At 61.1% G+C, this 11,773-nt stretch overlaps 4 protein-coding genes across 4 annotated transcripts; 1 reads left to right on the forward strand and 3 right to left on the reverse strand.

Moving 5' to 3' along the window:
- Positions 1-83: 83 nt before the first annotated feature.
- RHTO_01325 (uncharacterized protein) lies at positions 84-1,161 on the forward strand (the record flags this gene model as incomplete). Its single annotated transcript, XM_016415007.1, has 7 exons — positions 84-182; positions 240-263; positions 450-480; positions 538-569; positions 752-777; positions 834-877; positions 1,064-1,161. 7 exons carry the CDS (start codon positions 84-86, stop codon positions 1,159-1,161), a joined length of 354 nt encoding a protein of 117 aa, XP_016272797.1.
- Positions 1,162-3,609: 2,448 nt separating this feature from the next.
- RHTO_01326 (uncharacterized protein) lies at positions 3,610-4,078 on the reverse strand (the record flags this gene model as incomplete). The annotated part of the gene is made up of 2 exons (XM_016415008.1): positions 3,610-3,878; positions 3,952-4,078. 2 exons carry the CDS (start codon positions 4,076-4,078, stop codon positions 3,610-3,612), a joined length of 396 nt encoding a protein of 131 aa, XP_016272798.1.
- Positions 4,079-4,165: 87 nt separating this feature from the next.
- On the reverse strand, positions 4,166-4,739 carry RHTO_01327 (cAMP-dependent protein kinase catalytic subunit; the record flags this gene model as incomplete). Its single annotated transcript, XM_016415009.1, has 3 exons — positions 4,166-4,298; positions 4,356-4,547; positions 4,606-4,739. 3 exons carry the CDS (start codon positions 4,737-4,739, stop codon positions 4,166-4,168), a joined length of 459 nt encoding a protein of 152 aa, XP_016272799.1.
- A 2,608-nt stretch (positions 4,740-7,347) lies between these two features.
- On the reverse strand, positions 7,348-11,491 carry RHTO_01328 (uncharacterized protein; the record flags this gene model as incomplete). Its single annotated transcript, XM_016415010.1, has 12 exons — positions 7,348-9,098; positions 9,151-9,205; positions 9,265-9,399; positions 9,455-9,811; positions 9,875-9,995; positions 10,062-10,590; positions 10,650-10,910; positions 10,967-11,015; positions 11,086-11,158; positions 11,252-11,307; positions 11,363-11,369; positions 11,436-11,491. 12 exons carry the CDS (start codon positions 11,489-11,491, stop codon positions 7,348-7,350), a joined length of 3,450 nt encoding a protein of 1,149 aa, XP_016272800.1.
- Positions 11,492-11,773: the final 282 nt, after the last annotated feature.

Raw genomic sequence — 11,773 nt, forward strand, 5'->3', positions numbered from 1 at the left:
GCGCTCTCGCTCGCGCTTCTCGACCTCCTACAGGTCACTCGCTCTCGCTCAAGGGCTTGTTTCATGCGCCTGCTAGACTCTCGATGGACCGCAGAAAACGCCAGTACTCTTCCCACACCCGCTCACTCGCTTCTTCCGCCTCGCATCCTCGTCGGCGCCCTCGCTCCTCCCCTTACTTGGCCGTGCGTTCGCCATTGCCTTCGCTCCATGGCTCGCAATTGACAAGGGCGTGCCCGTAGGAGGACATCGAGAATGGTATCGTCGTGAGTCGCCCCATCCTCCCTTCGTCTCAACCCTTCAAGGACGAAGGACTACCGGCGTGGGCGAGAGGACGCAATACAAGGCGCCCCTACCTTTGCCCCTCTCACACACGCTGGCAGTTCCTCGTCCAGTCCGGGGCTGGAGCTGTCGCGGGCGAAAACTAACGTCCCGCTCGTCGTCGCTCGCAGGTTTCGCTACTCCCCTCCCTTCCTCAGGGCGGTGAGGCTTCTCCTTCTTTCTCAGGCAAGCTCGCGACTCACGAGAGTATGTATACAGGGCGAACCACCGTGAGAGACGCCGTACACGATGTGAGTCGTTCATCTTTCTCACGCCCAAGCCTGACGCGGACGACTGGACCTCCGGCATGTGCGAGAGGGCGATAAATGGCGCACCTACCTTTGCTCCTCTCGCACACACCTGCAGTCCCTTCGTCCTGAGTCGAGCTGAGCCTGCGAGGAACACACACTGACATCGCTCTCGTTCTTCGCAGGTTTCCATTCGCTCTTCCCCTTCGCCGTGAGCCCGTTCGCTCATTCGCACCTAGCTCACAACTGACGAGGGTATTCGACAAGTCAGCATCTCCCTGTCACGGCAACAAATCGTCACCGTACAAGCCGTGAGTCGCCCTTTCCCTCTGCGCTTCCACTCCGAAGACGACGAGTTACACCGGCAAGTGCAAGAGAGCGATAACCGGAGGCCCTACCCTCGCTCTCTCTCACACGCTACACGTATCTCGTCGTTGACGAGCTGGCCGTGCTTACTTTCCTCGCGCTCCTGCTGACTCTTTCGCCCCCCACCGCAGATTCATCGCCATCCTGCAATGCTACTCGGTCTTTCGGCCTTGGTGCTGTGTCTCACCGGATCGATGGTGTCCGCCAGATTGCTGGTCGCATCCGCTGAGCCGCCAGCGTCGTCCGTCGCCCTCTCTCCATCTCGCTTCTCGCAGCTTCGGACAGGCACAGTACATACTTTAGTCGTCTGTCGGAATAGCAGGAGGTTTGAGATCAGTGGAGGAGCACCGGACCGAGAGCGCGTGCGAGGCAGACTAAGTTACCCTCGGCGGTCTCCGCGCTTGCTCATGAGGCTCGCCTCGCTCCACATGACGCCGGTTCGGAGCATGCCTGCGTGGTTGAGGAACGCGTCGACGAGTTGGTGCTAATTGGAAAGTACGCTTTCTCGACGACGAGTTGCGACGGCCGGCGAGTTCTGGCAGGAAAAGGAGGAGCTGATGCTGACTCTGCGGAGGACACTGTAGCTCGATGTTGAGGACATACAGCACCAAACCAAAGTTTACGACGCGCCATAACGCTCAGCTGGAGGAAGGGCGGATTTCCAACGGCCAGCAAGCAGCAAGCCGACGAGCGAAGATGCTTGACTCTCGGCAACTCACCTCCCTTCGGCTCAACGGACGTGCTAGGCCTGGTTTCCAGCATTTTGCATCTGCTTCAAGAGCTGGGCTGCGTCCAAGAGTCCTGCGAAGGCCCTCACCCGCCTGCCTTGCCCGCTCGAATTCTCATCAGTCGAACGTCCTCCTCGACCAGCGAGGGCCCACGGAGGAGCAACGTGGTCGGCAGTGCTTTCAAGGAGTCATGAAAGAGTGCTTCGAGCCTCGCGGTCCCGAAGCGAGTCAATCAGGCGCGCAGCGGGGTCACTCGCTTCCCCTTCCTCACTCTCCTCTTCGCCTTTGCTCCCGACCAGTTGTTGGACTTGCCCCTTCGTTGTGCTGGCTTGCAGGACCGGGATCACAGCTTGCGCAGCTATTACTAGCGCTCACAGACTGTACCTCCTTCGTTTTCGCTTCCTTCCAGCACTCTCGCCTCACCCCTCCTGCTCAACTCCACCATCACCGCTAGGCTCACTTACAACCAGCCTGAGTCCTAGACGTCACTCCCTCCTCCTCTGCCCTCGACTGACAGGGCAAGTTCGCCGGGTATGCCTCTGGGCCTCTTGAGCAACGGAGGCGGCCATATCCGCTACTAGCCGACTCCACCTCAACTCGTCGCACGCACTTGCGCTACAATCCCGGACTATCTTTTGCTCACTACCAAAGTCATGCGCACAGACGCTCCTCAACTCCGACAAGCCTTCGTATCGCCTATCCATCCTCCTCCTGACGACTCCTGCTCCGAACGATTCCTTGCGACAACCTCGGAGGACTGGAGCTGGGCCATCTGGACGCTCTCATTATGCTATGAGTGACTGTAAGGCTCTTATTGTGGCGGGTATGGTCGGTCTCGGGCGGAGAAGGCGCAAGACGGAGGAGGGTGCGAAGGACTTCGCTGGATGGAGGGAATGGAGAGGACATGCGGCGGCTACGCCTGGACTGCGTCGCTTTGGACATGTTTCTATGCTATCCACGAGGCTGACTGCTCCGCGCCGCGTCAGCTGTCTCCCGAAACCGCATCTCTCGAGCTTGCGGACGACCTCACTCCTCCATATTGCCTTCTACCGGCTCGAGCTTCCTCTCAAGGACGCTCGCAGGGCTCACGCTGCCTGCAGTAGCCCTTGCTTGCGCCGAGACAGGGCGAGAGAGGGTGGAAAAGGGGATTCAGCGACAGTACACGGGCGGCTTCGAGCTCTTCAGCAAACCTAGAAAAGTCATACATGAATGAGAACCCCAGGGAACAGCTCAGCAGCGCAAGAAACCAGCGAGAAAAACACTTGTCGTCGTATTTACGGCGATTCGTTTTGCTTTTCACCAGGCCAAGTTCGCACAGGACACCAAAGTTGCCTCCCCTCGAGCTGAAATTCCTCGCTGGACTGGCTAACCTTCCGCAGAAAGACACACAGCCTCCCCTCGAGTGGAAGATGAACTTTCTCCCTCCACTTCTCGTCCTCACCATCCGTCTCCTTGACCCGCTGCTGGGCGTACAAGGGCCTTCCAACCGCTGTTGACACCACCGCAAGCACTACTCAGCGCGCCTGTTCCAGATGGGAGCCCCCGCTGCCTCGCTCCGTCTCCAACTTCGTCCTCATCACCACCCTCTTCTCCTCCGCTGGACCGCCTCACGCCGCATCGAAGGGGGGAAACACAATGCCGACGGAACATGTATTCAGTACGGAATAGGCGGGCACTGTCAGCGTCTCTCACGATGCGGGTTATCGCCCGTGACCACCGGGACACCCTGCTCGACATCGCTCAACTCCTCCGTCTTGCAACGGGTTGGAACCGCTACAGTCTCTTCCTCGGGCTCTCCCACAGCATAATAGCGCCCCTCGCTTCGATGTGCTACTCGCGCAGCGCTCGGGCGTCTTCATTGCGTCGCTGCCCGACCTGCTCAGCCTCTCCAAGCTCGTCTCCCTTCTCACTTCGCTTTGAAACGGCTGGCTTGCACTTCTTTCCACGGCTTACATCCTCGGCAAGGAGAGGTCCGCTAATACAAGCATCATGTGAGATCTTACGAAGCGCTCGAAGACGAAGGAGGAGAGTACGAGTGGGCGAGGATGCGAGGCGACTGGTGGAGAGATGTGGTTGTGTAGTCGGAGGTTAGGTGCGCGATTGAAGATGAGTGAGCGAGGAGAGAGAGGCTGGATGGGGACGACACCCGACATCGCGATTGGGTAGGCGAGCGCGGTGTGGCAAGTTGCGGCGGTCGCCTTGGGCACAAAGGCGCCGACTGCGAGCATACCAGTCAGTTCCACATGCAGAAGAGTGGATAAGAAGGAGCAGAGGAAGCAAGAGGGGCGCACGGGTGCTGAGGAGGACGAAGGCCTGGTCCTGGACGTAGTCGGTCTGCGTGAGACCGTTGCGTGAGCACTTCGTGTCAGGAGAGAGGGAAGCATAACTCGCCAAGCCGAAACAGTCGCGTTGATGCATCCCGCCAGGCCGATGAGAAGTTTCTCGGGTTCAAAGTTGCGCTAGACGATAGCCTGCTTGAGGGGCGGCTCGAGGACGAAGGCGGGGTTAGCGATGTAGAAGCGCGAGACCTCGGGGAGGGGGGAAGCGGCCGGCTCGCCGGAAGTGCAAGAAGAGCTCGCCGCCCTGGACAAACTCGAGGAGCATGTACAGGTTGGCTCCGTCCTGGAAGGCGCAACAGCTACGCGCGCCCGATTATCAGCCCCCAGCAAGCGTAAACTAATGCAGCGCCACGCACAGGTCGACGACGAAGGGATGGTCGAAGTGCGCGAGCGTTGTCCGTTCCAAGTTGGCCTGCTCGACCTGCCGCAACCGCGCGATCACGTTCTGCTCGAGTACCTTCATGGCGAAGTAGTACGGTTGCGTTTCCGCCGGTTGTGGAGGGGAGGCGTGCAGCCGGACGAGGAGGACGAGGCCAAAGGTGCGAGTGCTGCGAGGCGAAGGTGTCAGCGCTGTGACGAAGCGAAAGCTACGGCAAGCGAGCGCACCCAAGTGTGCCGAGGACGTCAAAGTGGCCGAACGACAGGCTGATGTCCTCGCCTCGCCACGAGACGTCAACAGGTCGAGTCGTCGGCCTTTTCCGCGGTTCCCGCGAGACGCCCGCCGCCTCGTCAACGACCATCGCGCTCGGCACTCGACTCTCACTCGACTCTTGTCCCTTGTGTCCGCGTCGGGCGCCTCCTCGAGCAGAGATGCGAGCGATGGGGCGGCAAAGTCGAGCCCCAAGCCGTGCGAGGACGGCTCGCCGAAGTAGCCGCTCGATGCGGGCAACGGCGGGACAACAACAGTAGACGCCTGGCGGCGTTGCGGTCAAGTGAGGCGAGAAGTGGCTGCTTGGGCGCGTCGAGAGGGCGTCGGCGCGAAGAAGAGGAACAGGTCATGGTTGACCAGGTCGAGGCGGCGAGGGAGGGTGTGGCTCTTCGCGAAGGGCGAGACCGAGTTGACCGAGGGGGATGTGGAAGCATGCGGCAGAGAAGGGTCCTTTATGTATCCCCCCTGTGATGCCACGATCTGGCAGGCAGATCGCGGCACAACAGGGGATGCGAGGTGCGAGGAGAAGGAAAAGGCTGGTAAAGGAGGAAGGGAGACGACTGCAGGGAGTTGCTGGAAGGGTGTAAATGACTGCGCGCGGGAATTCAGGCCAGTAGCATGCTGAAGCGAGTGCCTGACGGGGCCAGGGAGCAGACGGGAAGGGAAGAAGGTAGAGGTCCGCCCCAACCATTTCGAAAAGTGCTGCGCTTTGTCGGCGAGACACACCAAGCAGTATCTCGACGAGAGTGCAGCGAAGCACTGCCGGCGAGAACAGCAAAATCGCCGAGGGAAAGCGAACCCGACTTGCCGTCTGCCAAACCATCCTGCCGCGACTTGGCGACCGTCTCCTCCTCCTCTGGACCCATATGATCCATTCTGCGTCACTACCCCGATCGTCCAGGCCCTTGTGAAGCGAGGAGGAGCATGAACTGATGAAGGTTCGAAGAGGGACAGGTGCAGTGAGCTTGCGGCGTGGCGGAGTTTACACAGCGTGCAGTGGTCAGAAAGAGTGGACGAGTAGCACGGGCAGCCAGTCAAGCCCGGCAGACAAGTGTGGTGTCGAGGGAGAGCTTCCCCGCCGCAGAGTCGTACTCTCTCCTGCTCACACCCACTGACTCGCACCTAGCTTGCTACTCCTGTAGCTACACCCAGAATCTGCTGCAACAGCGAACGACTCGCACTCATGTCGCATACGAGCGAGCACACGCCGACAACGTCCTCGTCACGAGCTACGATTGATGAGGCTGCACCGGCGAGCATACCCGCTCAGGCGGGCGAGCAACCGGCCAGAACGATGTCCAGCTTCGCTGTGCTCAACGCGAGTATACGCGCTTCGCCTTCTGGTCGCGGCCTAGCCCGTAGCCGCTCTGAACCCAACATTCGGCCGACGTCGTTCCCCTCGCGCTCAGCGGACGACAGGAGGACAGCCCGCACGCAGGCGTCTTCTGTTTGCGAAGAAGGTGTCTCGCCGCCAGGCGCCACAGATTCCGTTCCGCCGACAACGCCCGACCCGCCGCCTCCACCTCCTCAGCCTTCGCACTCCATTCTGGCCCAAGGAGGCTGCCAACAACCACAAGCGCTGTATACACTCCCGTCACAGCCGATAACGTCACCACCACCCACCGACTGGTCGTACGGTCCAGCGAACCCGCCCTCTTTCGGTTCCCTCTTTCCGATGCCTTGCCCAGTTCCGTTCCAGCTTGACCCTTTCTCATGGTTCGGCACTCCTCCCGCGCCGCTTTGCTACGGCGGGACGGCATATAACTACCCGATACCCTACCCCCTCGGGCCGACAATGGCAAATGCAGTCGCATCGCCGCCGCCTTTTACGCTTCCTCCAAACGAGTTCTCGACACACCCTCCTGGATCGCACAATTACGATGGAACGAGAATTCGAGACGACAGCAGATTCGTTCTCCGCAACAGCAGCCAGAACACCGCATATTGCCCCCAGCCCATTGCACGCCCGAGTACGCCAAACTGGGCGAGAGCTGCCGAAGCCGTCCCGCGACCGACCACACGGGATCAACTGCCCTTTTCCGCCTCAGCCATGCAATGTGCCGCCCGAACTTTACAGCTTCTGCCTCCTCCGCCCGGCGTGAGCTCAAGCCTGCTAAGCTACAACATCTATGCACCCGAGCAGGACGTCTTCGCAGCCATCTTGTACGGCTTTCCCTTCACGAGCGGAACTGTTGAGGATGGAGTACGCTGGGCAAGGGAGAAGGCAGATGCGGCGGGATTCACGGGTAATCCACCTCTCCTCCTCGCGGGTGAGCTTGCCAAACCCCGAAGACCTCTCGGCTATCTGCTTCTGGGCTTCGACACGAAAGAGGATGTGTCGGTGAGCCGTACTCGCTTCTGCGCGTCCTCTAAGACCTGCTAACCGCTTCGTCCGGCGCAGGCTTTAATCGCTTGTACAAAGTTTCCTGGAATCGGCGGAGTCGGCAAGGTCTTTTCCGAAGCAGTGGACTGCGGATCCCTGTGGCGAGTCGGACACCTGGTGCCGCCACGTCGCTGGGGAAGAGGAGAGGAGGAGCAGGAACGATAGCATAGGCGGTTCCTTGTCAATGTCGCAACACCGTTCTCCCCGAAGACACGTAGAGCCATCACCCGATGCCTTGCAAGCAGCTAATCTCCTTCACGCCATCCCCAGAGCCATCACCTCGTCTCCGCAGAGCCATCACCTTGACCGTTACCGACTACTCATCGACATCCATCTCTTCCGCTTGCCCGCTCGAGCCACCGCCACCTCCTCCTCCTTTACCGCCGCCGCCAGCTCCAGCACCCTTTGCCTGCTTTGCCCGTTTCGTCTTCGTGCGCAAAAGGCGGCGCCATACCTCCTGAAGCTCCTGGGCGTCCATGTCCTGCAGCCGCTGGTCATCAGGCTCGCTCGCCTTGAACCGTCTGACCATCTCCGCTTGGAAGCGGGTACCGCCTTGCGCCTTGACCGGAGGGAACTCAGCGAGTAGTTCCTGCATCCGCTGTTCGCGCTCCGCGGTCCATTTCCACCTCGCCTTGCGGGGCTTCTTGACGGGCACCGCTTGCTGATTAGACGTCGCAGAGGCGGGTGGTCCGGCACTGGTCGAAGCCTGCGGAGCCTGGTCGGACGACGCCGGCAGAGCGAGGGCCGCGAACGAGTCGTCGGGTTCCGGGGCAGTGCGTTTGCGGCGGGAGGAGGGCTGCTGGGAAGGGGTGTCGAGCGGCGAAGTCGAGGAGCTCCCGACGTTTTGGGAGAGGAGAGCAGCAGCAGGCGGAGCTGGCGGAGGGAGAAGGGAGACAGACGCGACGGGCTGAGGGGGGTCGGCGGACGAGGCCGAGCCTGGCGCCGGGGGCTGGAGAGAGGCAGAGGTCTTCGCGCGGCGGTTCGAGCGTTGCACGGCCAGGCGCTGGTAGAATTGGACCGGCGTGACCTTCGCGAGAACCGAGAAGGCAGAGTGCTCCGCCGCCAGTTCCGTCAGGATGCGAGGGTCGCACGCGGAATCCTTGGAGCCGGGATACTTCTTGAACTTCGCCTCCGCCGCCTCGTACAGCTTGTCTGTCCATCTGATCATAGTCGACGGCTCGACCTCCTTGCCCGCCTTCACGTCCTTCTTGCGCTGCGCCTGCTTGGCATGCGTCTTGAAAGCGCGGTACGATACGACGAGCTGGGACGGGGTCATGCGAGCGAGGGCAGACATGTCGGGGAACTCCTTGACGAGCTCCTGCTGGACGCGGTCATCGAACTTCCCCGCCTGCGTTCCACCGTACATCTCGATCTTCTTCTCGATCGCGTCGAAGAGAGCCGGCGTCCAGATGAGGATGTGCGCGAAGGCGCCGAGCTCTTGCGACGTCGCAGCGGAATGTGATCCGCCTTTCCGCGCCCGAACCCTCGCCATCAAGAAGGCCTCGTAGAACAAGTCGGGAGTGGTGCGGCGCAGGAAGGGAAGCTCCGGATGACGACGAGCCAGCTCAGCGAGCACTTGAGCGCGCGCCTTGCGACCACCGAGCGCGTTGACGAGGTCGAGAGTCTCGCGCAAGAAGTCGTCGGTCCATTGGACGGCGATTCCCGCCGAGACCCTTCCACGGACATGTCCGCCTTTGGTGGCAGTCGGACGAAGAGGGACGAGCTTGCCGGAGGGAAGGCGGATGGGTCGGGCGAGGGAGGCCTTGTTGGTGACGGCGGAAAGATACGAGAGGATGGAGGTGGTCGAGGGAGGAGGGTTACGAGCCGCGGGGATGAGGGGCGCGATTTCTCCGACCGAAGAAGCGTGAGGAGGAGGGACGTCGAGAAGGTTCCCGGACAGGACGTGCAGCTGGAGAATCTCGAGAGAGATCTCGGCGACCGTCTTGGGGAAACCCCTCGCGCGCTCCTCGACGACGTGTGCATCTTGTCGCCGGATGACTTCCTTCGGGTCGGTACGGAGGACGAAACGACCGGGGAAGGTATCAGCCGCAAAGCAAGACGAGAGGGCTGTTGGACAATGATCAGCACGGGTGACGCTAAAGTAAGAAGGCTGACGCACTCGGAGGAGTGTCGAGCCCGAGCGCTAGGAGGTGGCCCAAGTTCTCGAAGCCGTCCTGCGGGAGAAGAGCAGAGTCAGCTGGTTGAAGTGGGCAGAGGACGACACGAAACTCACAAGTCCACTGGAGGCCGCAAAAGCCTGCATGCCACCACCGAACCTCGACCGAATCTTTCCCGACGACCAGTGGGTGACGAAAGCCGCGACGGACGAGACCTGGAGACGACCCTCGATGTTGGCGAAGGCGATTTGCTGGTCACCCGAGGGTCAGCCGTGCGCAATCTCAAATCACTGAACCCTCACGCACGACGGGAACAGTGGCCGAAGTGCCGGGGAGGGTGAGGTACTTGTTCCCTCCGGAGCGAATGGGCAGCTGGACGTCGACCATGCAGACTTTGACACTCCCAATCTCCGGGACGACGCGCTTGAAACAGTCTCGGATCTGTCTGCCGCCAGCGATCAGGAAGGTGTCGCCTGCGAGAAGTCGGGGAATCGTTGCGAGGAAACGGTCGAGTACGAGCCGTGAGAGGCGATCTTCTAAGCCCGTGTCGTGAGGCTCGGTCGCCTTGCGCAGACCGGGATCCGGTAGAGTTCGAGCAGTCGGAGGGAGCGAGAGGTGGGTAGGCAGAGGCGTGCGCTTGTTGAGGAGGTCGTCGGTAATAGGCTGTATCCCGGTCAACCGATCAGTCGCGCATCAGGCTAGAATGATCTGGAGGGAGAGGCGTACGTCGGCAAATCCAAACCGCTCGTAAAGGAGTGAAGTCGTATACGAGTCGAAGATTGTGAGCTCGTAGTCGGGCGGATACCACCCCAGATGCTGCACGGGCGTCTGCAGGTGGCTCACGCGTCTGCAAACGAGGGAGAGACGACCGGATCAGTACGCTGATAGACGGAAATGGAGAAGTAGCACCCACTGGACGTCGTCGATGATGCGTTCGACATCCTCCGCCGCAACCCATGTTTCCATCTCCAAATGCGAGCGCAACGCCTCACTGTACACGTCGTTGTATCCCGCCATGCCCCCGTCCGTCTTACCGAGCATTCCAGCGGGTCCGAGTGCGCCCCCGCGACTGATCCTGACGAGGAAGTCTGCGAGAGGGCGTGCAAGGCGCGCTTGCTGGGCTTGGACGGACCGGAGGAGGGCGGCAAGCGTCTCGAATGCAGAGGGAGAGAGCGGATGGAGCGGATGGGCTTGAGGCGCGCGACGAGGGGATGGGAAGGCCTCGCCCGAGAAGGCGGCGTCGATCGCAGCGATCAAGCCGCTTGTGAAAGGAAGGAGATGGCGGCAGATAGGTGAGAAGCTCTGACCCAGAGGCTGGACGTAGGCGAAGATCTTGGCGAGGATGGAGTCGGGGAGGGAGAGAAGGTGGGCGGAGGAGGGCTGGGGCACGGTGCTGGCAGGGAGCGGGTCGTCGAGCTGACTGAGCGCGTGTTGAGCGAGACCTGAGCAGGAAGGGCCATCAGTCCTCTACGAAGGAAGAAGGGCGCGGATTTCGACATACGGCGACGCGAGGCAGAACTCAGAGTCTGCGTTCCGTCGTCTGCGACCGCACGACCATGAACGACGACGTGGTCCCAGACGTACTCTTTCTGTTTCGTGTATCGCAGGTCCTTAAAGACCTCACGAGCCACGGAACGATGGAGCAGCGTGTCGTCGTCCTCGTTCCACACGGAGTCGTCCAGCCTCGTTCCGGGAGAGACTGGGGGAGAAGGGAGGAGAGGATACAGGGTCGCTTGCGGAGAGAGCGTGGCGCCATGCGAGGCTGTGAGAATACACGAGTAGGTCCCGAATGCATGCCGTCGAAGCAGGCGAGCGTACAAGTGAGGGTTGCAGAAGAGGGGCGGGCACGCTCAAGGACGGACTCGACCTACAGAGTTGGGAGAAGTGTCAGCGGGGAGCAAGAAGTTGCGGAACACGCGACGGACGGAGCGACTCACGGTAATCGTTCGAAGCTCCCAAACGAGCTCGTCTCCTTCTTGCAAACTTCCGACCGACGGTCCTGGCGTTGTGCTGGGCTCGCGGAACAAATTGTGAGGATGAGTAAGTACGCGCTGAGGAAGCCGTAGCGGAGAAACACAAGGGACGCCAACGAGCGGCACTCACATGGGCTCGCTTCCGCCCACGATCAACAGCGACACATCGTCCTGCACGAGAAACGTCTACGAAGACGTGTCAGTGACGGAGTGCAGCTCGAGTAGTGCAAAGGCGAGATACCCCGCCTCTAAGGAGAGGAAGGAGAGAGGTCAGCAAGAAATACGCGACGACTCGCTGGACAGCGTGTACGCACCCTTCTTCGCGACCGTCTGCTCCTTGAAAGCGCCAATGCACCTTGTACTTATCCATGCCGAAGACGTCGACCAGAACGACGTCCCGCACGAGGAGGCGTGTCCCAGCGGCGGCGCCGTGCGGCGGCGGGTAGCGGTCGCGGCGGAGCGGGAATGACCGTGAGTCCGGGCGGGAGCGGAGCGGAGCGGGCCGGCAGAGATTGCGGGATGCAAGTGGGTGGTACGAGGTGAAGGAGCAGGGTGAGCCTTCCTCAACACGACGAGAGCTGCGGGTTTGCCTGTTGTGCGCAGGTCAAAGTCGAACTTCGCGTCAAGCGGCGGTATCGAAGACAGTAGCCTC

This window comes from Rhodotorula toruloides (genome assembly GCF_000320785.1).
Source record: "Rhodotorula toruloides NP11 unplaced genomic scaffold Scaffold13, whole genome shotgun sequence".
Classification (NCBI taxonomy): Eukaryota; Fungi; Basidiomycota; class Microbotryomycetes; order Sporidiobolales; family Sporidiobolaceae; genus Rhodotorula; species Rhodotorula toruloides.